Source organism: Cryptococcus neoformans, chromosome 3 (genome assembly GCF_000149385.1).
Source record: "Cryptococcus neoformans var. neoformans B-3501A chromosome 3, whole genome shotgun sequence".
NCBI lineage: Eukaryota > Fungi > Basidiomycota > Tremellomycetes > Tremellales > Cryptococcaceae > Cryptococcus > Cryptococcus deneoformans.
Window position 1 is genome coordinate 2,034,781 of NC_009179.1, and position 25,209 is coordinate 2,059,989.

At 47.6% G+C, this 25,209-nt stretch overlaps 8 protein-coding genes across 9 annotated transcripts; 5 read left to right on the top strand and 3 right to left on the bottom strand.

The window, feature by feature from the left end:
- Nucleotides 1-1,673: 1,673 nt before the first annotated feature.
- Nucleotides 1,674-3,560, top strand: CNBC7080 (hypothetical protein; the record flags this gene model as incomplete). The annotated part of the gene is made up of 7 exons (XM_771226.1): nucleotides 1,674-1,745; nucleotides 1,811-1,866; nucleotides 1,916-2,346; nucleotides 2,408-2,478; nucleotides 2,535-2,801; nucleotides 2,867-3,254; nucleotides 3,316-3,560. The coding sequence occupies 7 exons, from the start codon at nucleotides 1,674-1,676 to the stop codon at nucleotides 3,558-3,560; spliced, it is 1,530 nt and encodes a 509-aa protein (XP_776319.1).
- Nucleotides 3,561-7,899: 4,339 nt separating this feature from the next.
- CNBC7090 (hypothetical protein) lies at nucleotides 7,900-10,018 on the bottom strand (the record flags this gene model as incomplete). Its single annotated transcript, XM_771227.1, has 9 exons — nucleotides 7,900-8,009; nucleotides 8,125-8,235; nucleotides 8,319-8,376; nucleotides 8,434-8,639; nucleotides 8,692-8,778; nucleotides 8,828-9,074; nucleotides 9,127-9,184; nucleotides 9,227-9,732; nucleotides 9,779-10,018. 9 exons carry the CDS (start codon nucleotides 10,016-10,018, stop codon nucleotides 7,900-7,902), a joined length of 1,623 nt encoding a protein of 540 aa, XP_776320.1.
- A 341-nt stretch (nucleotides 10,019-10,359) lies between these two features.
- Nucleotides 10,360-11,687, top strand: CNBC7100 (hypothetical protein; the record flags this gene model as incomplete). The annotated part of the gene is made up of 3 exons (XM_771228.1): nucleotides 10,360-10,624; nucleotides 10,669-10,878; nucleotides 10,918-11,687. The coding sequence occupies 3 exons, from the start codon at nucleotides 10,360-10,362 to the stop codon at nucleotides 11,685-11,687; spliced, it is 1,245 nt and encodes a 414-aa protein (XP_776321.1).
- A 793-nt stretch (nucleotides 11,688-12,480) lies between these two features.
- CNBC7110 (hypothetical protein) lies at nucleotides 12,481-14,058 on the bottom strand (the record flags this gene model as incomplete). The annotated part of the gene is made up of 9 exons (XM_771229.1): nucleotides 12,481-12,483; nucleotides 12,542-12,623; nucleotides 12,679-12,796; nucleotides 13,041-13,110; nucleotides 13,165-13,325; nucleotides 13,375-13,465; nucleotides 13,543-13,606; nucleotides 13,664-13,762; nucleotides 13,853-14,058. 9 exons carry the CDS (start codon nucleotides 14,056-14,058, stop codon nucleotides 12,481-12,483), a joined length of 894 nt encoding a protein of 297 aa, XP_776322.1.
- A 1,518-nt stretch (nucleotides 14,059-15,576) lies between these two features.
- CNBC7120 (hypothetical protein) lies at nucleotides 15,577-17,282 on the top strand (the record flags this gene model as incomplete). Its single annotated transcript, XM_771230.1, has 2 exons — nucleotides 15,577-16,321; nucleotides 16,372-17,282. 2 exons carry the CDS (start codon nucleotides 15,577-15,579, stop codon nucleotides 17,280-17,282), a joined length of 1,656 nt encoding a protein of 551 aa, XP_776323.1.
- A 388-nt stretch (nucleotides 17,283-17,670) lies between these two features.
- CNBC7130 (hypothetical protein) lies at nucleotides 17,671-18,243 on the bottom strand (the record flags this gene model as incomplete). Its single annotated transcript, XM_771231.1, has 2 exons — nucleotides 17,671-18,027; nucleotides 18,064-18,243. The coding sequence occupies 2 exons, from the start codon at nucleotides 18,241-18,243 to the stop codon at nucleotides 17,671-17,673; spliced, it is 537 nt and encodes a 178-aa protein (XP_776324.1).
- A 362-nt stretch (nucleotides 18,244-18,605) lies between these two features.
- On the top strand, nucleotides 18,606-20,247 carry CNBC7140 (hypothetical protein; the record flags this gene model as incomplete). 2 transcript variants are annotated; one of them, XM_771233.1, is made up of 10 exons in its annotated part: nucleotides 18,606-18,927; nucleotides 18,990-19,061; nucleotides 19,125-19,202; nucleotides 19,259-19,273; nucleotides 19,348-19,377; nucleotides 19,443-19,569; nucleotides 19,659-19,761; nucleotides 19,833-19,845; nucleotides 19,904-20,065; nucleotides 20,192-20,247. In XM_771233.1, the coding sequence occupies 10 exons, from the start codon at nucleotides 18,606-18,608 to the stop codon at nucleotides 20,245-20,247; spliced, it is 978 nt and encodes a 325-aa protein (XP_776326.1). The 2 variants fall into 2 exon arrangements, with proteins under 2 accessions (XP_776326.1, XP_776325.1); XM_771232.1 differs by lacking the exons at nucleotides 19,259-19,273; nucleotides 19,833-19,845; nucleotides 20,192-20,247 and having other exon boundaries at nucleotides 18,984-19,061; nucleotides 19,125-19,217; nucleotides 19,659-19,717; nucleotides 19,926-20,062.
- Nucleotides 20,248-22,415: 2,168 nt separating this feature from the next.
- CNBC7150 (hypothetical protein) lies at nucleotides 22,416-24,762 on the top strand (the record flags this gene model as incomplete). Its single annotated transcript, XM_771234.1, has 12 exons — nucleotides 22,416-22,584; nucleotides 22,649-22,772; nucleotides 22,831-22,923; nucleotides 22,976-23,032; nucleotides 23,096-23,155; nucleotides 23,222-23,556; nucleotides 23,622-23,761; nucleotides 23,816-23,904; nucleotides 23,958-24,094; nucleotides 24,161-24,351; nucleotides 24,421-24,506; nucleotides 24,576-24,762. The coding sequence occupies 12 exons, from the start codon at nucleotides 22,416-22,418 to the stop codon at nucleotides 24,760-24,762; spliced, it is 1,668 nt and encodes a 555-aa protein (XP_776327.1).
- Nucleotides 24,763-25,209: the final 447 nt, after the last annotated feature.

Consider the following 25,209-nt stretch of genomic DNA (forward strand, 5'->3'; position numbering starts at 1 on the left):
ATCTTGTACACTGCTCTCTGAGACTGTTTGTACGAAGGTGCTGAGTGAATACCAGTTCAACAAGCTAAATATGACAAAGCGGTGTCGCAACTGCATTTACTTCAGCGCTCTGTATAGCGTTCGTTGCGGTGTGGCAAAATATCGTAGCAGTGAATAGTAGGTGGTTAACTCACTGGCTGAAAAAGCGTGCATTGCCACCATCTTGTGTTGAGACCAACTGCTTCTTCAGTACTTCCATACTAATTAATAGCAGCCTACTAGAAGTAGTACGTTATAATGAGAGTGATGGGTAATCTAGAAAAAGAAAAGAAAAAGAAAAGGATGTTCTAAGGCAAAGGCTAATTACTTACCATCTGTCTACTGATGCGAGTGATCCTGGCCATTATGTTCAACTGTGTACACACCAGTCTGATCCGACAGAAGTTCCGCGAGAAACAGTGCGACGAGGGTGCACGGCGCATCCTATATATACTGTACTGAGAAGCAAAAGATAGACGGATCACTCAATTGAAAAACATTTTCCCTGCCCCTGTTTCAGTTACAACAGTCGACATCACAGGAGATATTTGGGCCTGTTCGCTCGTCCTCTTCTTCCCTCGTACATAGCTCATAGAATACTAATGAGTAGTAATAAGTAGTATATAGACAATGAAGTCAAATAAATAGAGAATGGAATTAAGGGCCTAGATGATCACTGCATGTAGGTCTCATGGTGTGGCTGATACAGGCCACACTTCAGCTGCCTACCTACTCGGCGAATGAGGAAGGAACTTGCGATGCTCACGCACAAAGATGATCATGATCATACAACAACGAAAGGAGAGTTGCTTACAATACCTCTTTGAAGGCTACCCTTTTGCCCGATCTTTAGGTCTATATAAAGAAAAGGTTGAGGACTAGCATGCGCGACGAGAGATAATTGTTGTGGACTAGTAAACTGATATGTGTCTTTTTTGTAATATCGAAAGGAATGTCTGACTTGCGGTCGCGTCCGTCGCAAACCAGTCAGTGAGTAGTGAGTGGAAGTCGAATTAGATTTTTTTTAAAAAAAAAAGATTACCAAAAATATTTACGTAATAGAATTGTTTGTCCCGATCCATCCTCGAGAACCGGAGAATGTTCCGGATCTCAGGCAGGAAGAGGTCTGCATTGTCCCGATCCGTGTACGTTGTCACTTACATCTTGTTCATTCGTCTTCTTTCTACCCCGCAAGCTCCAGTTTCTTCTTTTAAACTCGCATAACGAACATTTCGCTATGTATAGCACGGCGTACAATATTAGGATCGTCACAACGAGAGCAAGACACTTGATTTCAGTTGTACTGGTTCAAAAGTCAGCATATTTGCCTCTTGATAACTATTCTCATGCTTAGAAGAAGCTGTTCATCACATAGTCCACCCTTTTTCCCGCGAGCATGAGCATGTAATATATATATGGTTGTCTTGCGTGCGCTGAATTGCGAATATTCTGCAAATGTATCTGAGCAAGCTCAAGCAACTTTCGTTTGGCAAAACATAATAATTTGAAGAATTCATGTTCGCAGGTCGCGTCAAAAACGCGTCAATCTCAACAACGAACAGTGGTGAATCCCTGGTGAATCCTCAAGAGCAGTATTTCTCTCCCATAAATTCTCAAATTCATCCATAGCATTCTGATACGGTCTGTTCTCAAATATGATAACACCGGAGGAGCAGAAGCAGGTAACGCGTAAGCTTACGCATTGGATAGAAAGCGAAAGCAAGATTGTGAGTTTTAGTTCCAGTTCTCTTTCCGTCATCGCCATCTACTCACGTCCGACGGCGTGCTGTAGGTGACTTATCGGACGGTGTCGAGAGAGATAGGATGTCATGTCAACGTAGCTAAAAAGTATGTCCACTTTTAGGGACTCGAAGGAAGATAACTGACTGCTCCATAGCATCCTGCTGAGACACTTTGAAGCCAACCCCTCACTTGCGGCTACATACCTCCTGACTGGACCTCTTCTCTCCAACTCTGTTTTGACACAAACCACCATCCAAAGCGGCACGACTTCGAAAGACGGGAAAAGTTTGCGCGACCTGGGAGATGGGATGGTGAAGATTGTGGATATGGACCAGAACTCTGATGCGGGGGATTCAGATGTTGAGGGATTAGAGTCTCAGTCTCAGGGACAATCAAAAGCTCAGCGGATAGGATTGATGGGTACCGACGATGAAGATGAGAGGATGGATGGGGTGGGTAACGATAGAGGTGCACAAGTAGGGGACGGAGGAATCGGTGGTGGCAAGAGGTTGGGCGAACTTGGGTTTAAGAGAGAGAGAGTCAAGAGGTGGGGAGTCGTACTGGCAACTGCCGAGGCGCTTGAAGGTAAGTTATCCACTGTCATTCTGATTATGTATGAGGATTGCCAACTGATAAATCTATGTAGAGAAAAAGACACTTTTTGATGAAAGCGAGCTGAATATCCATATTTATGCTCTTTCACCCGCTCCAGTCAAAGTATGTCGGATGTGAAGGGCATGCTTGTGCAACTTATGCTTACCAAAATCTACCAGGATCCGGCGCAATTCCTTATTGCCAGTCTTGAACTGCATGATAATGCGAATATGTACAACTCATCCATCTACGGTTCAATTACTGGGCACGCATTCAAACCGTCTGCCAAACCAAACCCCTTGGCCCCCGCCAAACCTCCTATCAAAGAAGCCGCAGCCCCTTCTATTTTCGCTCGAGGTCCGAAAGAAAAGATGGTCAAAGAACAAACCAAGAAAGAAGTTAAGAAGCAAGGCTCGACCAAGGACGTTAAAGATGAGCCGTTACAGGTAAGAGTCTGGTCCTATGTACAGTTTATGGTGAAAATGCGAAGTGCTTATAACTGAGCAAATAGTCTCGCTCGTCCACGTCTGCCACTACTGCTCCTGCAAAAAACAAGGCCCAACCACTCAATAAATCCAATAGCAAGAAACGTGTCATCAATTCTGATACTGAAGAAGACGAGCCCGGGCCTGCTAAAGCCAAGGCATCAACACCAACGTCAAAGGGTGGAAGCAGCAAGACAGCGCTCGAACCGACCTCTTCAATGGTGGCCAGGGAGGACAAAGCAGCGCTCGAAGCTATGGCTGGTATGGACGTCGACTTTTCAGATAATGAGGAACCTTTGGCTGCGAGACCAAAGGCAAAGGAGGAGGCGAGGCCGTTGAGAAAGAGTGCTACTGGAAGGAAAGTCCGAAGAGTTAAAAAGACGAAACGAGAAAAGGATGACAAGGGATACTTTGGTAAGTGACATTTTTTCTTTAAGTACGAATAAAGGTGAGCAAAGTGCTCATGACGAAACAGTATCAAAAGATTACTGGACCGACGAGTCATACTCCGGTGAATCCGAACCGGAACAAGTTGAGACTCAGCCGAGAGCCCAACCGGCGAGCAAAAGGGGAGGTAGTAAGCCGCCTATGAAGGCTCGAGAATCAGCGTCGAGCGTGGGGAGTGGGAGTGGAGCGGGTGCAGGTGGTAATATGAAGAAGTCGGCGGGTAAACCGACTGGGGGGCAGAGTACGCTTATGGGTTTCTTCAAGAAAAAATAAGGAGAGAGACAAGGGAAGACGTTATTGAGACTGGGGGTATACCCTTTGGAAAAAAGGATCGGTACATGTATGAGAAGGCGTATATCCTTTATGTTCATGGTTGGTGTTACTGCAGACGTTGAGCTGAAAACTAATACATCCTTCCAACTCGAGTCGAGGTCGGCGATTCATTCTTCTCTCTCGACTCAGAGCCGTGATTTTCAGCACGAAGATACTCTCAAGCATTCCAGCTTGTTCATCTATTGCTCTACATCACGCCACATGATCACTACCAATACAGTACCATCGCTCAATTTTGAACGTGCTAAAAATAAACCGACTGATATTTTAAGCTTTCAAAAAAGGCAAGCCACCACAAATGAATATACCCAAGTTTTATCGCCCTGCGGCTTCGGCAGCGTCGTCAATCCCCAGCGACTTCTTTCGTTCTGTCCATTCTGCTGGGCAAATTCCATGGGATCATTGCAACCCTCATCTGTCCAACAATTCCTTCACATCGCCTTCTACTCTCAGCGACACTTACGCGACATCTTACAGTGCCCAACACCCTTCCGCCCCACCTCTCAATTCAACTCCTCCAACCCAATGGACATCGGCATCAGCAAGTATTCGATCGGGACCAGATATCATACGCCCTGGTGATCCAGCTAATGGCCCACCATTCTCTCGACCGGTTAGACCGTCCTGGGCTTCGAAGGACGGTTGGCATCCCAAGGGAAAACCGATGAGTAGACCGGATGAGTTGGATAGGCAAACTATCTTGAATAGCCTTTTCAACACGAACATACCGCCTCCAGTTGAAAAGCCCGAGGTTTTGACACCGGCATCGATAGCTACCCAAGGGCAGCCATATGGAACTGCATCATCCACTTTCACTCATATACCGACCACCATGTCAGCACATCCGACATCGAAGGGGTATGCACCCAGCGGGGTATCAGGGCCTAAATCGACAAATTTAGCCTCCCGATTACTCCAGCTACGGGGACAGCAAGCCTCTCAGCCATCCATGTATAATGGTTTCACTTCAAGTTCTTTATTAACAACGGGCACCACGCTGCCTCCGGAGCTTGCCCGAACGATTGGTATAAAGGGAATAGGAAGAGTAGTGCAAGTGCCTTCTTTGGGAGATGGAAAAGGGAGATCAACAGGTTCGATATGGATGGAGCCAGCACCGACTTTGGGGCCTCCGCCATTACTCTGGGAGCCTCAAGAGACCGTAAAGGATATGTGGACCCAGTGGTTGGAGTCCCATCGAGACCTTGCCGACCGCCAGACAAAGGACGCCGAAACTGCTGCGCAACAGGAGATGAGTAAGTGGAAGCGAAGTACGAGGAATAGAGATGATGCGTGGTTAGATGTGGCAGAGACGTTTGGCGGAACAGCTGAAGTAATTGCGAGTACGCGAGACCCTGTGCTGTTGCGAAATCTCAGTGAAATGAAGGACAGTCTTATGGGATTAAAGAGGACGGTGGAAAACGAGAGGGCGACGACGATCGGGATGGTGAGGAGTATGGAACATCAATTTGAAAGTGTGAGGAAAGGGAGGGAGTTTGGAGATCTTTTGGGAGATACTCTTAGCAAAGGTGTCGACTTTGGTAATGCGAAGAATGTATGGGAAAATGCAACTAAGCTGAGTAGAGTGTCACAAAGTGGTAAGTCTGTATTGTTGCTTCTGGAGCTTGTCCAAGCTGATAGTCAGTAGGTGAGAGAGAAGCATCGCCATGGGATAGATTCATGTCAAGTTACGAAATAGATGGATCGCAGAGCCAACCCTCGCATTTCCCCCCTTCTAATGGAGATTCCCTCTACTTACAGGACTTGTCACCACCGTTCCACTCGGGACTTGGTTCGCATTTGCCCACCGGAAACAGTTCGCAGCATACATCATCTCATTTTGGCAGCTTCCGTGACAACTTCCAACAATTTCCGTCTTTGGGAGGATTCGCTCAACGGCACCAACCTTATTTTGGTGATTCATCTGGCAGTTTCGGTCAAACATTTCAGCAGCCATCTTCATTAGATAGATTCCCTCAAAAGCAATCTTCTTTCCCATCGTACGGTCACCCACAACGATATTCATCGATACCGCAATTCAGCCAACAGTAGCATCAACGTTATTATATATCGAAGTTGTTTTAGTTGTGTCTACACAATAAACTCGTCGGAAAATATTTAAATTCTCCAGTTACTGATCATGCTTGGCCGGTAGTATAATACATGACTAGGCATTAATTCAACTGATCATGCATCGGGTTTGCTGAAACAATGGCAATGGCATGATCATGCACAAATTGGTTCACATTGATGCTTATCTTGTATGGTCATAAGATTAGGCCACGGCGAACACAACGTCCTTCAGAGGCATACCCCTTTTGACGGGAATCCCAATTCGCATTTATCCAGCTGCTGGGCATAGCTTGTTTGCTTCTCTGCGGCTGGGCTTTGGCCTGAGCTCTTGTGATTGAAGCCATGGTACGAAGATGGTCAGCCTTGTTAACATTTCTTTATTATTTCACTTACATGGATACTACCGAAAATGTTTCTATAAGAGAAAACAGATGCTTGACTACTGTATGTAGAAGATAAAGAGCTGCTGAGTAAATGAAAGATCGGTTAAGTAAATTCGAAGTAGTACAAAGTCTGACATTCGGAGACTGTATGCAAGACGAAGAACTAAGGATCAATGGAAGGACCGTTGGAGGACTTATGAAACTGGGAAGGAAATAAGAAAAAGGAAGTGGACGAATGCGAAGCTCACACAACAATGACCATCCTTTCAAGCGCTCCTTGTCATTGAAGTTGATGGCTGCATAAAAGAAACAAGTAGTTTGCGAATACGCAGGTAGGTCTCAAATTGTTTTTGTCACCTTACTGTCATTCAGGTTCGAAATATACACACCTGCCTTCAATATATCAGCTTTCATCCCCACAACGACTTCACAAGACCACAGAAAACCATTACCATATGTCGTTCCTCTTTACTAGACGCAGCTCGGTCCCGCTCTCCTCTGCTGGAATCCCTTTTCCTCCCGGCCCCCGAGCAACAGGATCTTCATTTTCCTCCTTCTCACGCCCCCAGCATATATCTCTCAACTCACCAGTATGGAATAACCCCTCGAACTCTTCCGGTAACCCAACCAATTTCTCAATCCCTCAGCAACAGCCTTTTAATGGGTACGGTGCTGGTCAAAGCTTCTATAGTAGCCAACCATCAGCCGCACCAACCTATTTTGGAACGAGAATAGGTGCCCCGCCGAATTTTAGGGTTGTACAAGTCCCTGCGCCTTGGGTTCCTGGTACCAAACCTAGTAATTTGATGAACAATCAGTCAGATACGACGAACGATCACAATCAGAAGACAAGTCCAAAAGAAAGCACTTTCTGGGACAGTCCTACGCAGCAAAGGTCGTGTACGCCTGGTAACTCAAGGTCAGTGAAGGACATGTATAAAGATTGGCTAAGCGGCCAGGCGGAAGACGCGAGATCCATTGTCAATGAGTGTATTAGCAAGGTGAAGCAGAGCCGCTATGAAGTCGGCGGCAGTACTCGACGCACAGACGCAGTGATGGGTGAAGCAAAAAGAATTTCGGCATTCATAAGCACTCACGTGGCGCAATTGTCTGATGCATCTCTGGAAACTGATGTAGCTACTCTTTCCAGCCTGGTGGATGAGATATCACGAGACTTGGAGGCGGAGAGGGTCTCAAGGAGAACATTGAACGACAACCTGACTAAGACGACCAACGCAGTCAATCGAGCACATAGACTGGCAGAGGAGAGGACAAAGGCTGATAGTGATCCCGACTTGGCGCGGTCGAGGAATTTGTGGCAAACTTACAAAGAGTTCGTGCCAAGAAGTGAGAAATGTGAGTGCAAACATCACTACGATTAATCAAAACGCCGTAATGATTTCCTGATATTGGGCCTGTAAATCAGCGCAGGCATTACGATCTGATTGGGAAGTCTTTATGGACAGTCGAAAAGACGAGACGACGGAAAGTATTCTTAGTCATGCGGACCAGAAGGCTTTCTTTCCGCATCACGCATCAATGAATAGCACTTTTACCGGCTCAGGGACCTTGCCATACACTTATTGTTCAGGGCAGTCCGAACCATTCTCTCAAAGGTTCGCCTCGAGTTCCGTTCGTGGTCCCCCTCCATCTTATAGGCAGCCCCGAACCTTCCAAAGTAGTATGTTTGGGCGGTAACGGTAGGAGAGCATTACATGCATGTGTGTGATGAGTACAGCTGATATGACCAAGTTATGAGTCATTAAGTAGTCTTAAAAGTTTTTGAGTGGCGGTCTCACGAATACGTACATTTATCTAGTAGGCGCTCAATCCAATAATCCCTCCCAAAAGCCGATCGTCCCATTATGTCCTGGTTCGACATCTCGCAGGCTCAAGAGGCGGGTGACGAGTGAGAAGATCTCAAGATTCTTGAAGCCTACAGAAGAAAAAGCAGGAATTAACGTCTCGTATTTGATCATTTTATCTAACCCTATTGCTTTGCAAGCCTACAAGCAAGCAAAAGAGAAAGAAGTGAGATATGGAAAACCTACTGTGCAAAACAGGAGGATCATGAGAAATGAACCCTTTGCCCATATCTTTCAACGTTCGCGCAAATGGGCCGTGAGCGAAGAATATAGCTTGCATGTCGGCGTATTTGTTATCTACGCCAGGAGTTGAATGGTCAGTTTTTACCCCCTTTCATGCGTAAATGACTGTAATTCGAGTGCATCAGTCTTGGACTTACCGTAACCATGGTTTCCTCGCGGCTGATAATCTCCTTGGAAGAGAACCTCGTGCTCGTGCTGTAAAGAGATCAGAATAAAGCTCCTTATAAGCGGAAAATTGTAGCACAAGCTTACACGATCAGTCACCGCCCAACCTATATCCGGTACCACATAAATGGGCGCAATTCTCCTCCCACCAGTGAAGTGCCAACGTTGGGGCATGGTATCGGGGGTGTAGACTGCAAATGTACCGTTGGAAGCTTCGGCGGCTGAGAGGAGACGGGAGAGGTAGAGAGAATGATTGGAAGTGGGAGAGAAACGGAGGCCTACGGATGGCCAACCTGTAGGGGTGGTTCAGCCGAACGTCCAAGAATCCCCGGAAGGAAGACCTACCGTCTTTATGCTCGATAGCTTCTATTCCGTCTTCTCCCAGGATATCGTCTAGGTATATAATTCTCTCGTTACTCGTTCCCGTCATGCCTTCCCATATGTCAGCCCTTTGCCTCGGCTAAGCTCATACATCACTCACCGTGATCCGAAACGATCAACAGATCTACCACCCCGGTTAGGTTTCTCTCTTCTAACCCTCGCAGCAGACCACCAACCATCTCATCCATCATTCTGAGTTTCTCCTCCACTTGGGGTGCATCAGGGCCGTGGCGATGGGCAGATTGGTCGATCTCGGGAAAATAGGAAGCTATGAATTCTGGGCGAGTGGGAAGGGGATGGTCGAGGTAAGCGAAAATTTGCGAGAGTTTTGACGAAGGTGGAAGGTTCTATATTGAAGTGAGTGAATGATGGAATGTGAATGTGGAGCAACCGGCTTACGCGATATGGTACAAAGTAACTTGGAGAGGCACCGGCTCTAGTCACAGGAGGCCCTGGCCTTGTTCTTATTCAGCAAAGTACTGTTTTGAGATAAACTCACCACATGATGACAGCTGCTTTTCTTCCGACTTTTTCTACTACCTCCCAAATAGGTTCACCCCACCACCACCTACTATCCCAACTTTTACTCTCCTCTGTATAGACAAACTGCGCCCCTTTGTTCTCCTTTTCATCAAAGAGTGGATCCCAGAAATCGTTCGCCACGATCCCATGCGATGAGGGGTAAAGTCCCGTCATGAGTGACCAGTGGTTCGGGAAGGTTAAGGTGGGGAAAACGGGCTGCATGCTTTCGGCTCGGAGACCCCATTTGGAGGAGGAGAGAAAAAGAAGGTTGGGTAAGAGGTGAGCATGTGTGGAGAGGTACGATGAACGAAAGCCATCGAGGGAGAGGAGGAGAATTGTGGGGTGGAATGGATGAGTGCCGTTGGTTAAGGTCGGGTGTCGGTAATGGGCGTGGGGTCTGGCAGAGTTGTAAGTACTTGCGACCAGGTTGACAAGGATAAGTAAAGGTGGTACAGCAAGTAGATAAAGTAAAGGTTTGGGTAGCTGGTCGTTTTTTAGCTAGAGTCGAAACCCATTATAGTGCACTCACCGAGAAGCCAGAGATGGTAACCCATCCTCTTCCACGCCTTAGCCGGTGATCATATTCCATCGGCGCAGATGTTTCGCCCAGCAACATCGCATTCTCCGACATGTTTTCTAAAGCCTCACCTTCTATATAATCTATGTGAAGAACGTTGTTAAAATCATGATTACCTTCTGGATCTGAGTTTGAATGTTCCCAGACGTCATCAGGTTCGATGGGTGCTCGAGACTCTCGGATGGACGGCATCTTGAATCGCTGTGATAATTTCGATCGTGTATTCCGCGTATTCTCAGATCAATATACTGGCTACCTTGAAAAGTTGTTATGGGTCTGCAGGCCAGATGCTACAGCATAGTGATGAGGCGTGGAATGTAGCTTGTCGTCCAAAAAGACAGCAAAGCATCTCATCTTCCGTCGACGGAAGGCGGTTTGTTGACAATAAAGGCGCAATTAGCGGAATCAGAATTTCATTACCCTCCACCTTGGAAGTGGATTAGAAAGTGGAGGCGCCCGTAATCTGCCGAGTTCCGATGCATTGTTGTCAGCTAGACATCCTTCCTTCTATCTTATCGTTATCTAATATAGCGATGCCTATTTCCTTTTCCCGCCTTGCGATTGCACTGGGAATAGCGTCTATCATCCTCCTCCCATTCGCCTATGCCTCCTCAGGCGACCGGAATCCCACTTTCCAGCACTGCCTGAGGGGTTGCGCTGCCACCTATTGCGATCCCTCTCAGCCTCCTATCGCCTTTTACCTCAGGCTCTTTGGATGGACGTGTGCTGAAAATTGCGCGTACCATTGTTCACATAGCTTTACCGATAAAATTGGCCCTGGCAGTCGGTATCACCAATGTACGTTCCCTCTCCACCTCGTCGGCTGTCGTTAAACAAAGTAGTCTACGGGAAATGGGCGTTCTACCGTTTGGGCCCTTTCCAAGAACCTTTCTCGATTATCATGTCGCTTGGGAATCTGTTGGTTAACCTTCAGGGGGTTTCCGCCGTGAGACGACGAATTAGATCGGAGAACAAGCTTCGAAAATGGCTCGTCTCGTTGGGTTTTGTGCAGGTCAACACTTGGATTTGGAGCGCAGTGTTCCATGCAAGGGGTAAGTATTCATGAACAAGATCCAAGCTCATAGTTATAGATAAACCTTGGACGGAGCGCCTCGACTACTTCTCTGCAACCCTCACCATCGCCTTCACCCTGCTCTACTCTATTATCCGTATTCTCCACTTCCAGACACCCCTCTATACATCCCGCTTCCTTCTCCCTGCTTGCGTAGCCGTCGCTTTACTGGTCCTCAGCCATTTCAAGTATATCCTCTCTTTTCCTCTGGGCCAATTCCCGTACGGCTACCACACAATGTTCAACCTCTGCCTCGGACTTATCCATAACTTGCTTTGGGTTCTCTGGTCATTCTCTTTCCGTTTCCCTTACCCTACCCTCCGTTTCGGCCGCTTTCTTTCCCTCTCCTTCCCTTACCCATATCCGCCGCACAACCCATATAAAAATCCGTCCCCCAAAGAATCTTCCACGCCTGCCGTTCTTGTTGGGCTAACGACCCTCGCCATGTCGCTCGAACTATGGGATTTCGCCCCTCTCTTCCGGGTGATTGACGCACATTCCTTGTGGCATACAGCGACGATCCCGCTGACGATGGGGTGGTGGCATTTTTTGATGGCCGATGCACTGGAACTGGAGGGTAGCTTGATGGGTCAGGGAGGGATGGGTGTTGGGTTGCTTGAGGAGCCTATTGGACGCAGAAGAGGCGGAGGACCGTTGGAGAGAGATGCGGACATGCCAATGACACCGACGTTTCAAGAGCTCGATTCGGGTCGCGTGAAGTTGACGAGTTCTAGTCCGAGCCCGGGGACGAGGATGCGTATCAGTCCCAAGTCTTCAGAGTTCAAGTGAAAGGGAAGAAAAAGGTATCCGTATCCGGCAAAAAGGAGAGATTGGAAGGAGATTTTATGAAGGAAGGGTGTCGTGGTGTGAGGAATTTCCCACAATTTCGGACCTTCGTTCTCATGTACCGGCGCATGGCATTATCACTCGCTGGACTAATCAGAAATCCACTAAGTTGTGTCTGTTGAAATTGAAATCGAGCATTGAATGCTGTGTTAACAAGATGGGTTAGGAAGGTGGGCGCTTTGTCGCCACAAGTCCCTCCCTCCTCCTCTCGGTCCCGATCCTTTGACGTTCACGAGTGAAATGGCTAGATGAGATATATGAACTCAATAAGAACTATGCAGATTGTAATAAAATAGATGTTGCATCTCCGGGGAAATCCAAATTTAAATCCAAATGCACAAAATCGGACAAGCAAGTCTCGCATTAAATTAAAAACTAGCTTTTTGTGATTGAATGATTAAAGCCGAACATTACTAGAGATTTTTAAAAAAATGTAGTTTTTTCCGGGTGGGGGGGTATACTTGTACGACATTTTTCCCTGTAGAAAGAAAATGCAAAAAGACATCCTCATGACACATATTCACACATTTCCCGCCTTCCCTTTCTCTGCCCTCTCCGCGAAAAAGTGCCCTCATCTCTTTTCCGTAGCTCGCCATGCTCGCCTCGCCTCGCCCTTTCCATATGGTCTCCGCTCTTCTTCTCCTGCTCTCATCGTCTCAACCCTAACGCCTAGCTCCTGTCCCTACTCTTGAACTTCTGTGATGACTACCGTTCCCCGTTTGTTCTGAAGCACAACCTACTGCTCGGCACGATCAGCACTGTCGTTGATTCGACGTTTACCCGATTGTTTGACCTACCTTGGACTTGGAAGAACCTCGGATCTCGGTGGCCTTGCCTTTGCCCTTGGCGACACCCTTCTTATAAGTAGCCTTGTAGAAACTATCAGATATCAGAGTCAGCCAATGACAGGTGGGAAGCAAGACGAAACACGTACGCGATGAACAGGACGAGGTAAGAACCCAAAAGACCGCAGCCGAAAAGAGCGGCACCCTCGCTACCAGCACAGTCACCGACCGCAGGAACTCCGTACTTGAAAGCAAAGTGGCTGTAAGCTATAGAACCAAAACAATGGTCAGCACGTATCCTAAAGCACAACCAGGTGGAGGGAGGAGAGAGATGCCCGGGAGGAAGGGGTGAAATGTCTAAGTAATAATCTAAAACGAGATGGGGCTAGGGGACAGGGGACGGAGGATGAATGTAAAGAGGATAAAAAAAAAGAAGTACTCGAAGGAGAAATAGGGAATAAAAGGTTGGGGTACTGGTTGTGCGAGTAACGATAAGAGAATAGTAACGTGCTTGCGAAGAAAACGATGAAAAGGTCGATGATGAACTGAGTAATTTGAAGGGTGGTTAGGTACTTCTTCCACTGTGGTCAAGGTTTAGCTGTGATTGAAAAGGTTTCAGAAATTTCGGGACGTACCCAGATCTTGGCACCGCCGGCGGTGGCGTAGTAGTAGTAGTACATGATAACGTGAACAGTGAGGTTAAGGGTAATGACGACCCATTGAACCGAGGTCTCGCCGTTGAGCTGGGTGTAGCAGAGGACGGCAGTAGCGGCGTGGTGGAAGACATGAAGGAAGGCTAAACAAGGTTGGCTTGGTGGGACATATGCTTCAAAAATAAGACTTACCAAGAGGCTTCTTCTTGAGGACGAGGAAGACAGTGTCGATGAGCTCAACATACTTGAAGTAGTAGTTGATCATGTAGTAAGTGACCAATCGCTGATTTCGCATGTCAGCGATGCTCCGTCTTCTCAAAGGCATACAACGCGTCAAAACTTGAATCACGCCAAACTTACGGGAGTGAAAGCAGAAGTATTGCAAATAGACCAGAAGAAACCGTGCTTGAGGAAAAGAGGAATGCTATACAGGAAAAGCATGCGTTAGAAGCTGCAGACGAACGCGCCGGATGTCACGTACATTTCTTCAAGCATCAACGCAAGGAGAAGACCAGAACCGAGGGTAAGGTAGACATTGTGGATCTGGAAGGGAATCTTGAGCTTGAATGGTTGTCGGTTCCTTCAGCGAATTGTTAACCCTATCCCGCTCCGCTCCAACGCGCACCGACGCACTCGCTCTCCCACGTAAAACAAAAGCACAGAAACTCACTTCATCATCTCCCGTCCTCCAAAGATGATCAGAAGGTACGTGCCGACAGCAGCGACGACGGCCTTTTGGGTACTGAGAGGAGACTCTCCGGGAATCCAAGTCCTGTATCCCAAAGCGGGATGGGGGAGGTCGAGCGCGTCCCAAACCGAGGTAATGGCCGTGTAGACGGGACCGGGTCCGGGAGTCCAGGCGTCGAAGGGGAACATGGTGGGGGATGAGCTGAAAAAGAGTGTAGGAGTGGGCAGCTGCGGAGGGGTCAGGAGAATTAAAAAAAAAATGGGCAAAAGAAGAAGAGAAAAAAGAAGGAAAAAAGAATGAAATAAAACGGCTTGGAATGGTCACTGCCCGCCCCTGGCATGTTTTTCTCGCGCCAGGCGGTCCGTGCGGGTCGCGCCCATGTAGGCTCTAATCACAGTTTCGCCCACTTTGTAATCATTCCTGACAGGCACAGCCACGTGGAAGAGGGTTTGTAATGAGTAATACAAAACTTTTGTAATCAAATTTAATTAAGGCCGTTTGTTGCGGCTTAAAAGAAAAACACAGACACAAACGCGGTAGAGCTCATCGCTCGAGCCTCTCCAGAGCGTGCTCCCGGCAAATGAACGCCAATTTACCGGTTGTACTTTGTGTGATCAAGCGATGGCGCATGCAGAATGGAATATGCAGTGTCCAGCAGGGTGTAGGCTGTTCAAGGCAAGACTTATCGCCACAGCAAACAGATTCAAATACAAAAACGATTCATAGTAATATAATCTACAACACTATTCGGTTAAGGGCAACGCTTGAAGTAACTAAACCACACAGTCAGCTCTCGTCCACACGCAGTCTCAAAACAATGGTGGGAGAAGTATCAGGTATCAGATTGTCCGTTTAGAGCAGCGGCCTGCGTCCTTAATGTCAAGTCTCGTAGACAAGGACAGGACGAGACCCTGGGTCAAGAGGTGCCATGGGGTAATAAACCACTCTTCACTTATACTTGGAGCTCGGGCGAGTAGGATAGGGTAGAAAAAGGACTCACAAGGCTTGACGCTGCTGGTCCCCTCGTTGCAGCTGAATGTTGAAAGACAAGATGATGAAGAGGAGAAAGAATAATGAAGAGACCGGAATTTGGGCGAAAGCAGTTTGATGGGAGAAGTTTCGACGGAAGCAAACACATTGTGCCCTGTGTGGTGGAGGCGGCGGTCCCCACCAATACATGTAAAGTCTTACTTCTTGTCTTCTGTTGCAGTTCGTTTGTTTTTGTCGTCGATCTTGTTGTCAATTCGTGCATCTTGACATTACGTCTCCGCAAAACCGCAGCCACCATGCTCATAGGGCAGGTATCCAGGCTCTCAGCCATCCCACCATTAGCTCTCCAGCACACTCTCCGACCTCTCCACTCTTCAAGCGTGCTCGCAGCTGGCGGCAAGCGTCCGAAACAGTCTCCTTCACATTCTCGAAACTCTCCCAGACAAAAGCCGGATTGGGAAAAAAGGGGTAGTAATCGGGGTCGTTCCGAACAGCCTAGAGCAAGCCGCTTTGGCTTAAAGTCTTCTGGGACAACTTCATTCCGAAGCGAGCCACCTCGAGCTCGTCGTGTAATCTCCGATTCATCTAGTGGCTCTTCTGCAAGCATTACCCCCAAAGGCCAACATGTGCCCACATCCTCCCGTCGTTTACTACCTTTCTCATCTTCTGATACCATACCCAAGCCTTCTCACCGATTCAAACTCGAACCCGCTACTATGCCACCCAATCTGACACCCAGATCTTTTAACAGGGATGATGGCGTAACGGAGGAGTACATTAACGGTTTGCCTGCGTACCCCACACCTCCAACGACGCTCGCAAATGAAGAACAAGCGCGGCCTCGAACATTTGATGATTTTGGGCTGGAAGAGGGTTTGGTGAAGAGTTTGAAAGGGCTGTATGGTGAGGACGGGAAGACGACACCGATCGAGACGTTGAGTTTCCATCATTTCACCCAGCCGGATATCGCTTCTGCGCCAATTGGCTCTCAGCGAGTCCTCCTCGGCGCCGAAACAGGTAGCGGCAAGACCGTCTCTTATCTCATCCCTCTGTTCCACCACCTTAAGCGTACCGACCCCGGACCGTCTGTCACTTCGTCCTTTTTCGCCGACAGTGAAAATACTCTCCATCCGCGATCAATTATCCTCTCCCCAACTCATGAACTTACCCGACAATCAACTCAATTCGCAAAAATTCTTACGCATAATACAAAACTCTCTGTTCATGGGATGAGTTCGACAGTGTCGGGTGGGGTGGGTGAGAAGCGAGGGAGTGTGGATGTTTTATTAGGGACTGTGGGGAGTTTGAGGCGGATGTTTGGGATGACAAGGAGTGAGGAAGAGCAGGAGAAAGAGGATTATATCAGGGGGAAGAGGATATGGCAAGATGAGCAGGAAAAGGGGATGGTAGAGGGGGATAAGGTGGAATGGGTTGTGATTGATGAAGCCGACGTCTTGTTAGGTGGGTTCGGTAGCAGATATCGTTGACAATACTGATACATCATGTCGTAGGTCGAGAATTCTATCTGGACACTATCTCGGTTCTCTCTCAGGTCAAACAGGCCAACCTTATCTTATGTACCGCCACCCTTCCTCCATTCTTGATAAACCTCCTTACCACCAACCCGTTCTTCACCAAAAAGGAACCTTTCATCCATTTGCTTTCTCCCGGTTTACATAAACTTCCTCCTAAACTTCTCACTCGATTTATTCGTCCGTCTACGACCGGCAACAAACACGGCGACGTCGCGCATCAAGTTCGGCTCACGTTAGCCGAGGACGCCAAAGCTGCCAAAGCTGAGGGAAGGGAAGGCGAGGAACCGAGCAAAATTGTGATTTTCTGCAATTCTGATAAGCAGGTGGAGCAGGTCTCTGGGATCCTGGGAACGAAGAAGATTGATTGCCTCGCATGGACTGGAGCTGGAGAAGAGCGCCTGAGAGGTCGGAATGGGTCTTTGAACGATTTCCTGCAAAGACCTCATCTCCCAGGGCACGAACCCCCTGCTCCTCTCCCAAGCTTGGAACCGAGGGAAACCAAGCCGATTTTCCAGGACAAGAACGGTACCACCCCAAACGTATCCCAGGTTACGCGCCGTCGGGTCCTTGTGACGACATCTCTTCTCTCACGAGGATTGGATTTCCACCCGTCCGTGTCATCAGTGTTCCTCGTACAACCACCAAGGGATGTGTTGGATTTCGTCCATCGTGCAGGTAGGGCAGGACGGGCAGGCAGACCGGGAAGAGTAGTTGTCTTTGGAATCGATGAGGGAGGTACGCTGGGTGAAGGGGCGAAGAATAATAAGGGTGGGAAGGGACAAGGACCATTGAAGAAGGATGGGAAGACCGCGTTGGGCGATAGGTTGAAGGATGTGTTGGGAAAGAGGGAAGTGGTGGGTGCGATGGGGAAGAGAGTGCGGACTTAGATGTGCGGGACAAGGGATTAAGAAGAGTGTTAATCGAGAAACGTTGGAACGGCATGCAGCACACTGTTCACATCGTTCATTGATACCATATTCTTCCCAGACACTTTCGCAGTGGCGCTTAGAGTTCGTATTTCAAAGGTAAGCGCTTCGACTCTTAAATAAATGGGCAACAACGACCTGACAAGCCGTCTTAACCAGAGTTCATGAGCATCTTTTCCTTGACACTTCGAGGAGTGCGGCTTTGACATCATTATCTATACGATGCGGAAAGGGTGATAAATTAGATGAGACGGGGTATCGAATATCATGGCATGCCATGCTTGCTGCTATTGATGCAGTTATAACAGAGGATCTGACCTTACTGACAGACATAGTATAACCTGCTTACTCACTTCGCGTCACCTTCTCTGGTATTGATCGCTGGCCCTTCATCGCCATAGATTGGATCCTTGTCAAACCACTTCACTCCTTTCACCGTCTCCCAAGCATCGTTCTTCTCCCCATCTTGGCCTGTACACATATCCCAGTTCTTCGCTCCGATCGGATAACTTCCTACCATACTAAACCCTCCCTTATCTTCGATCATCGCGTGAGCAACTCCGGAAGGGACTAGCATGGCATCCCCCTTCTCCACATCAATTTCGGTCCTGCTCTTGTTCTCTTCATCCCTCGGCCCGCCAAAGCAGAGCGTTCCAGCACCTGAGACGACGACGAGCAGTTCGTGAGTGTTGGAATGATAGTGGTGCTGTCGATACATTGGGAATCGCCATGCGGGTTTAACGACGCCGACGGAGGAAAGATGTTTCTCCACCTGATCTGCAGTGAGAGAAGACGGATAGGCGGAATGGTAGATAATCAGAGGATGGCGATGAAGTGCGGTGTTGGGGAAGTTTTGGTAGGAGGGTATTTGTTTCTTGGTGACCCGGAGAGTCGATAAAGGATTAGGAGTGAGCGGTGACATGGTATGTCAGATGTTCTGTAATGTTGAAAAGCCGTGCCGTTTGATACGATGTTGCTATACAATAATACTAATAGATAGTCACAAATGCAATCAAAATAAGGACAGTTGGTTGCTTCATCGCTGAACGAGTGTGCTTTTGTGGGGTGCAGCAAGCGTGGAAGAGTGCTGATTATCTCTGACGTCATGGATATTTCTCGCTCTGTCAGTTCTCGGATTGTTTGTAGCGCGCCGGGCCCTCTTATTGTATCCCGTGTGCTTTTTAATTCTGAAGAATGTCGCTGTATCTGATTGATCTCAAACAATCCAACATATAGGCGCCATCTACACTTCAAGGCAGGCCCATAATATCTAACAAACAAAGCATGTGGACGCTGCACCAGCTAACAGAGAACAAAGCCACTCGCAGCACCACTGGCTCGCCATCTCGATCTCCATCCCCTTCCGTTGCTCGCAAAAGAGCCCGTCTTTCGTCCAGCTCGCCCAAAATGGCACCGAGTTTAGTGAAGAAGGAGGTTGAAGAAGTGAGTTCTGGGAAGCCAGACTCTAGCAAGCTGGAGGAGGGCGGGGACGAGCCAAAACCAGATGTAGAAAGAGAATGGGAAGGGTTTTCTAAGGATGTCCTGGAGAAATGGCCTGCATTGAAAAAGAGAAACTTCTGGTGCATCCAACGGCATTCTGCTACAGGTTAGTTCGTACTTTATTGGATATAATCTTGGGAACTTGGCAACAAGCTTATACAGTGGTAGCACTGCATTACGACTTGCGAATGCATCTCGATGGGGTTACTGTCTCTTGGGCTATCCCTAAGGGTCTATTAGGTATGCAGAAGCGAAATTCCAACCCATCGGCTAGCATCCACTAAGATTTCAACATTTGTAAAGGCATTTCAAAGAGTGGTGAAGCACGTAGGATGGCCGTCGAGACAACATTGCACCCTCTTTGGTATACCATACATGAAGGTCAGCCTTTAAACTGTAAGATCCTATCAAGTATTTCGCTAATTAAGCCGTTTTAGGATCGGATGGCAGGAGTAAGTACAATGGCTACAACCGAATATCTGAGACTTCAGGCTGATCGGAAGCGTTTTTATCGTTGGCCACGAAGCGTTCGGACAAGGTCGTCAAGGTGGGACTCGTAAGTAATCTAACCTTTTGCACATGAAAAAAAGCAACATGCAAGCTTATTCACGATTAATCCAGTTCTTTGGGATATTGGGGAGTACACTATCGATCTCCCCTCCGGATACATACCCGATCTTGATACAGATGAAGAAGAAGAAGCGGAAAATCGTAGAAGATTCAAGAAAAGACGGAAAGATTCCGAAAGGTGAGAGTGTCTGATAATGCGCCATACAGTCTCTTGCTTGTTTGGTCAATATTGAAGGTCAACTTCTGATTTTTTGTGGTGGATGATAGTGATGGACGAGAAGAAGAGGACAAGTTTCGGAACGCGCTGCATAGACATATCGGTTTTGGTAAGTCAAGGAGTATGCACTTTACTTTGAAGGGAGGCAAAAAGGTAAGCTTTCTTCATTCAATATCCATCCAAAGTGTCTAAAACTAACTTCAAAATCTCTGATCCTACCCTAGATGACGAATCACTGTACGCATCATCTCTGATCTTCAGAGTGGACATTATGAGCTAATAAGAAGGGTTTTAGCGTTCATCCTTGTCCTAAGCAGCAATCCCTACAAGTACAATACCGTTAGCCTGGAAGGAAAAGAAAAAAAGACGTGGTTCATTAGTCTTCCCCGAGGAGTGGATAGCTATCCGTGGGACCAGGGCGGGGAAGATGGCGATTTCTATGGAAGGAGCATAAAAAGTGAGCGCTCTTTTGATGTGCCGAGTTCGTCCTTTCCTGCTTCGCCCAGCTTCCGCTTCTCTTCCCATATTGCACCACACATGACCTCTGGGGAGCTTAACTGATCATGATGACTCGTTATCGTAGGCGGTATGACCTTTCAGCAAGTATGTCAGGGATTAGCAGATGATTCGTCTCAATGAGGAAAGGAGCCTTCAAACAAGCAATAAACCCTCGCGGACTTGCACAACGTGAAAAGTTCTACCTGCCCGAACGGCTCACCTGTTCAAAGTTACCAGCTGGTCCGATTTCAAATACGTTTGTGGGCCATCGATGACCTCGGCTTTCACCATATTGCCATGCTTGATTATCGATGATCATGATTGGTTTGGCGATGCGGCAGCACTAAATTACAAGTCAGATATATTCGCGACCACTGTGCTTGTAGATCTCAAGGGGTTATACGAGAGGAGCCTCGGCAGGATGGTGAATGCGAAGGCGAATATTTCATGACACAGGTGTCGTTTGAGCTTTGTGTATCAGGAGTGCATTGCAAAGGCTGCAGGAAGGGTGTTGGCATGCAATAAATAGGAGTCCCATAGGAGCTCTTGGCGGCGTATGGATGATCTGAAAGACAAGATTAGCCAAGCGTGCACGTTTCACCTATCAACGGTCGTCAACTAACTCTTTGTTACCTTACCATTGCCCTTATCGTTTGGAGCTCGAAAATCGCACAGGTTAGCTTGAGAGAGGAGGAACGAAAATGAGGATGTCTAAAGTCTAATTACCTCCTCACATCATGAGCCTTTTGATATGTTATGTGTTGACTGAAAATGTTCAGATTGGGAACTCAAATTCGTGCTTTTTTTAATAATATAACGAACTGATAACCGAGCTTGTGTATCCATTTGTGCAGGTACAACTGCAGTAGTTATACAGTTATTTGCTCCTAACAGTAATTCTCTAAACTTACTTTTTTTACACAAGTCTTCAAACATATCACTATGTCAGAAAAATTGTACTTCATGACAGAAGACCGAATTGAGGCTTCCCCGAAGATGTATCTCTCGAGGTACCTTGACCTACAAATTCGAAGACCAAAACCTGGGCAAGATTTAAATAGGAATAAGAAACCTCTAGAGCTTAAAAGCGATTCTTGATGCCGGCATATCTTGTGCTGCGGAGGGTGTAGAGGAGTCATCACTCCTATAGGCAACAGTTACGTACATGCCGCCGCTACGGTAAACGAAGAGTAGCTGAACGCCCGCCCGGCGATGAACGTTTTAAAGAATGATAGTCGTCGCTCCTTCGTTTTTTTGAACATCTATATGGGGCTTATTGACGAATAGAAAGCCAACTGATAGAAAGAGAGATTTCAGAGGCTATAACTGTCGTCGTCACAGCTTCGTTCACACATGGCAGTTTTCCTTCAAATCCTTGTTGTTGATCTATGACCGCTTTATTTCCACCACTTCTTTGGGATGGGGAAGGGGCGAGTACGTTCCTTCAGGGCGTTGAGGTCATCTTAATCGTGTTCGTTCTCTATTATCTGGGGCAGTCACGTCATGCAAATGTAGGTAGGGGAATGTTCATGGGGACCCCTTATCGCTTGTCGTAGACGAGACGATCTGTGATAACGCAGGTGGCTTGGTTAGGAATTTGCTCTTGGCTTTTTTTTTTGAGGCCAGTCCTTCTGCGGCACTGGCGGGTGTCCCTGTTCGTGTCACGGCGCCCCGAAAGAGATTGTTTTGCACTTTTCGAGAAGAAGACGCAGCATCCTCTCGTCCATCCATCACTCAAGCCTGATTTTTCTCCCCAGTAATTACCCCTCTATAACAATAAAATTGATCTAAAGATGGACGTCGAACAGCCTCGCTCATTATCTCTCATATCTATCCTTGGAATTCACCAAAACCACTGCAAATGCATATGACGAAATGTCGTCCTTACCGCCCCCTCGCTAAATAAATCTCGGATTCACAAAAAAAAAACCTTTTCAAAGTCCCGTAAAAATTCAGGAATCATCCCCCTGAATTTGAACACTTGCCGGCGGTTCATTCGTCAAATCCCCACGCGATGAAGGAAATTGCCGACATGCGCGTTTACTTTAGCTTGAAATATACTTTCGTTTGACGTTTGGACTGTTTGACAACCATCTCGCAGACACTCGTTCCTCTTTTCGATGCGAGGATGGGCGGGCCCCAGCTCCCCGCAGATAATCCGCGCCATAGATGTTAACCTGACCCCATCTCTCCATCGTGAATGTAAAACTAAAACTAGATCAAATCTCCTCCTTTTTTCCTTCTTTCGTTCTTTTTCTGTCAACAACAACAATCCCGTTTAACATTTACCTAACCCCACGTAGAAAGCCATGGTTGCTGCAGTTGCTAATGAAGGAGGGGGTTTGGAGAGCTGGGCCGACTGGTTCAAGAAGGACTATCGGCGTCCTATCTTTTTCTGCGCCTTGATCAGTATTGCCCCAGTCGCGTACGGTTACGATGGTACCTATTTCACTTCTTTGCTTGAGACACCTGTCTTTGGTAAGTACCTTTTAATCTTTCGACTGCAAAAGCCAAAAGAACGGGTGCTAACGAGTTGTCAAAGTTGAGCAATTCGGCGATAACACTGGCAATGGCACTTATGCTCTTTCAAGCAGCGATCAGTCCCTTTGGGTTTCTATCATTCAGGTCGGTGAGGTTGTTGGTTCTTTGGGAGCTGGTCCTATCGGGTGAGCCGCGCCTTATCAAGTATGGCGGAGGATTTAGTAACTGACATTGTTTTTTGAGTGACTACTCTGGTCGAAAGGGCGGTATCTTCTCTGCCATCGTCCTTCTCGCCATTGGTGTCGTCCTTCAAATGATCATTGTCGGCAGCTCGGCGTATGTCTCTTTCCTCGTTTTGCTTGATACACCTTGCTGACCTCGTACAAAGTCTTCTTACTGTTGGCCGTCTTATTGCTGGTATGGGCATTGGTATCATTTCCAACGCGTAAGTTTCGATAATGGAGCTCCCCCAAATGGCGTGCAAAGCTTATTCTACGCGTCGATACAGTGCTCCTCTTTATTTATCAGAAATCCCTCCCATGGAGATTCGAGGTGCTTGTGTCTCAAGGTCTGCTTTTTTTCTTTCTTTTTTTTTCTCCTGAAGACTCAAGTTGTACTTACGTATAGGTTCTAGTTGGCAACTTATGCTTGCGATTGGTCAGGTTATCGGTGCCGGTGTCGGTTTGGGAACACATACCATGTCTTCCACGGCATCGTGGCGTATCCCAGTCGCGCTCAACTTGGTCTGGGTCGTCCTCCTCTTCGTCGTCCTCTTTATCGTTCCCGAATCTCCTCGATGGCTTCTATACAAGGGCAAGGAGGCCAAGGCTGAGCGGGCTCTTAACAAGATCCACGGCGGTTCTGAATATAGGGATGTTTTGGTGTCTGAGCAACTTGCGATTTTGAACAAGTCTAGGGAGGAGGAGGCCGAGGCTTCTAGTGGCGAGTCCAAGTGGAGTGATCTTTGGAGTACGTTATAATGGGATCTCTAAGCGTTAATCGAGCGGCTGCTAACTGTGCGCTTTGTCAAACAGAGAACCCTGTCGAGCGCCGAAAGTTCTTCGCTACTGTCGGTATCCTCGTCTCGCAGCAGATCTCTGGCGTTCAATTCATTTTCTCCTACACCACCACCTTTTTCGCTCTCGTCGGTATTTCAGATACCTTCATCATCACTGTAATGCACCAAAGTCACAACGTGTTAACGGGCTTTTGCTGACGAATTGTATAGATCATTGTCGACTGTATTGAGGTTCTTGGTGTCATTGCGAGTTTCTTCGTTGTTGAGAGGTGGGGTCGACGGCCTTTGCTTATCTACACGTACGTTTTCACTCTGTCGATAAGGGTGATGTGGATATTGACTTGTGTCACAGTGGTATCTTCATGTTCATCACCCTTCTGATTGTCGGCGCCATGGGTGCTGTTTCTGGTCAGGGTGACCGGTTTGAGCCCTACTTGGCTGACCACCCGTCGCTCGGTAAGGCCGTTGCTGCCATGATCTGTCTTTATGGTACGTCTATCCTTACGCATCGCCTTGTTCTCGAGACAGTTTGCTCACATTTTACATTTAATTTAGTGTTCGCCTTTAACCTTTCTTGGGGTCCTCTCGCTTGGGTCGTTGCGGCCGAGATGTCTACTGGTCGAAACCGTCAGAAGCACCTTTCCATCGGTACCGCCATGTTCTGGGTCTCCGCCTGGGTTGTCACTTTTACTCTTCCGTATCTTTTCCAGCCCGACGAAGCTGGTTTGGGTCCTATGATTGGTTTTGTAAGTCCCAGTCCTTTTTTTCGCATATGCCTTTGCACTCATGATGCTCGCGGCTGATTGACATGACAGATCTACGCTTTCGGTGGATTTCTGTCGGTTGCTTTTGTCTACTTTTTTATTCCAGAGACCCAGGGCCGAACCTTGGAAGAAATCAAGTACGTTGGCTCTCCGATTACATTCTCGTTCTGTACGTTTACCAATCGTTTTTTTTTCTCTTCTCATAGCTTCATGATGGAGGCTCGGATTCCCACTAGACAATGGAAGGGCTATGACCTCGCCACAGTTGTTGCCAGGGACGAGAAGAAGATTACGCGTGGTGAGGCTGAGCACCTCGAAAAGGTAGACGAGTTGGAAAGACCTCAGAATAAGAGGTTTATGAGCTTGTTTGCTGCCGATTCTGAAAGCTCTTAGTAGGTTTCATAGATCTGTAAACGTATCGTACCCGTGATTGAAAAAAGAGATCCATCTCAAATGTAACTTGATGTAGCGCTTGAATAGACTGGTTCTGAAAGGTCAAAGGGGAAATTCGAACTGGGCCAGACTCGGAGTGGTATTTTGATGGATGGAATGAGCATTTTGGTCAAGTGATAGAAGACGGGTCCGAATGGTCAAATGTCACTGGGTGGAGGTGACAAAGGTGTAAGATGCAGGAGAGAGAGTGATACGAGTTGCATGGAGGAGTGGAGTATTATGGCTTTTAATGCCTCCTCTCGACCTCCACACACTACTGAATGACGACTGCTGTCTTTCACTGTGTCGTTCTTCCATCTTTCAGCCTCCCCTTTCCAGCGTGAACCGCAACAGACTGACATCGCTTCTCCAGAGGACTAATTGCATGCGGCTATGCTGGGGGCAATG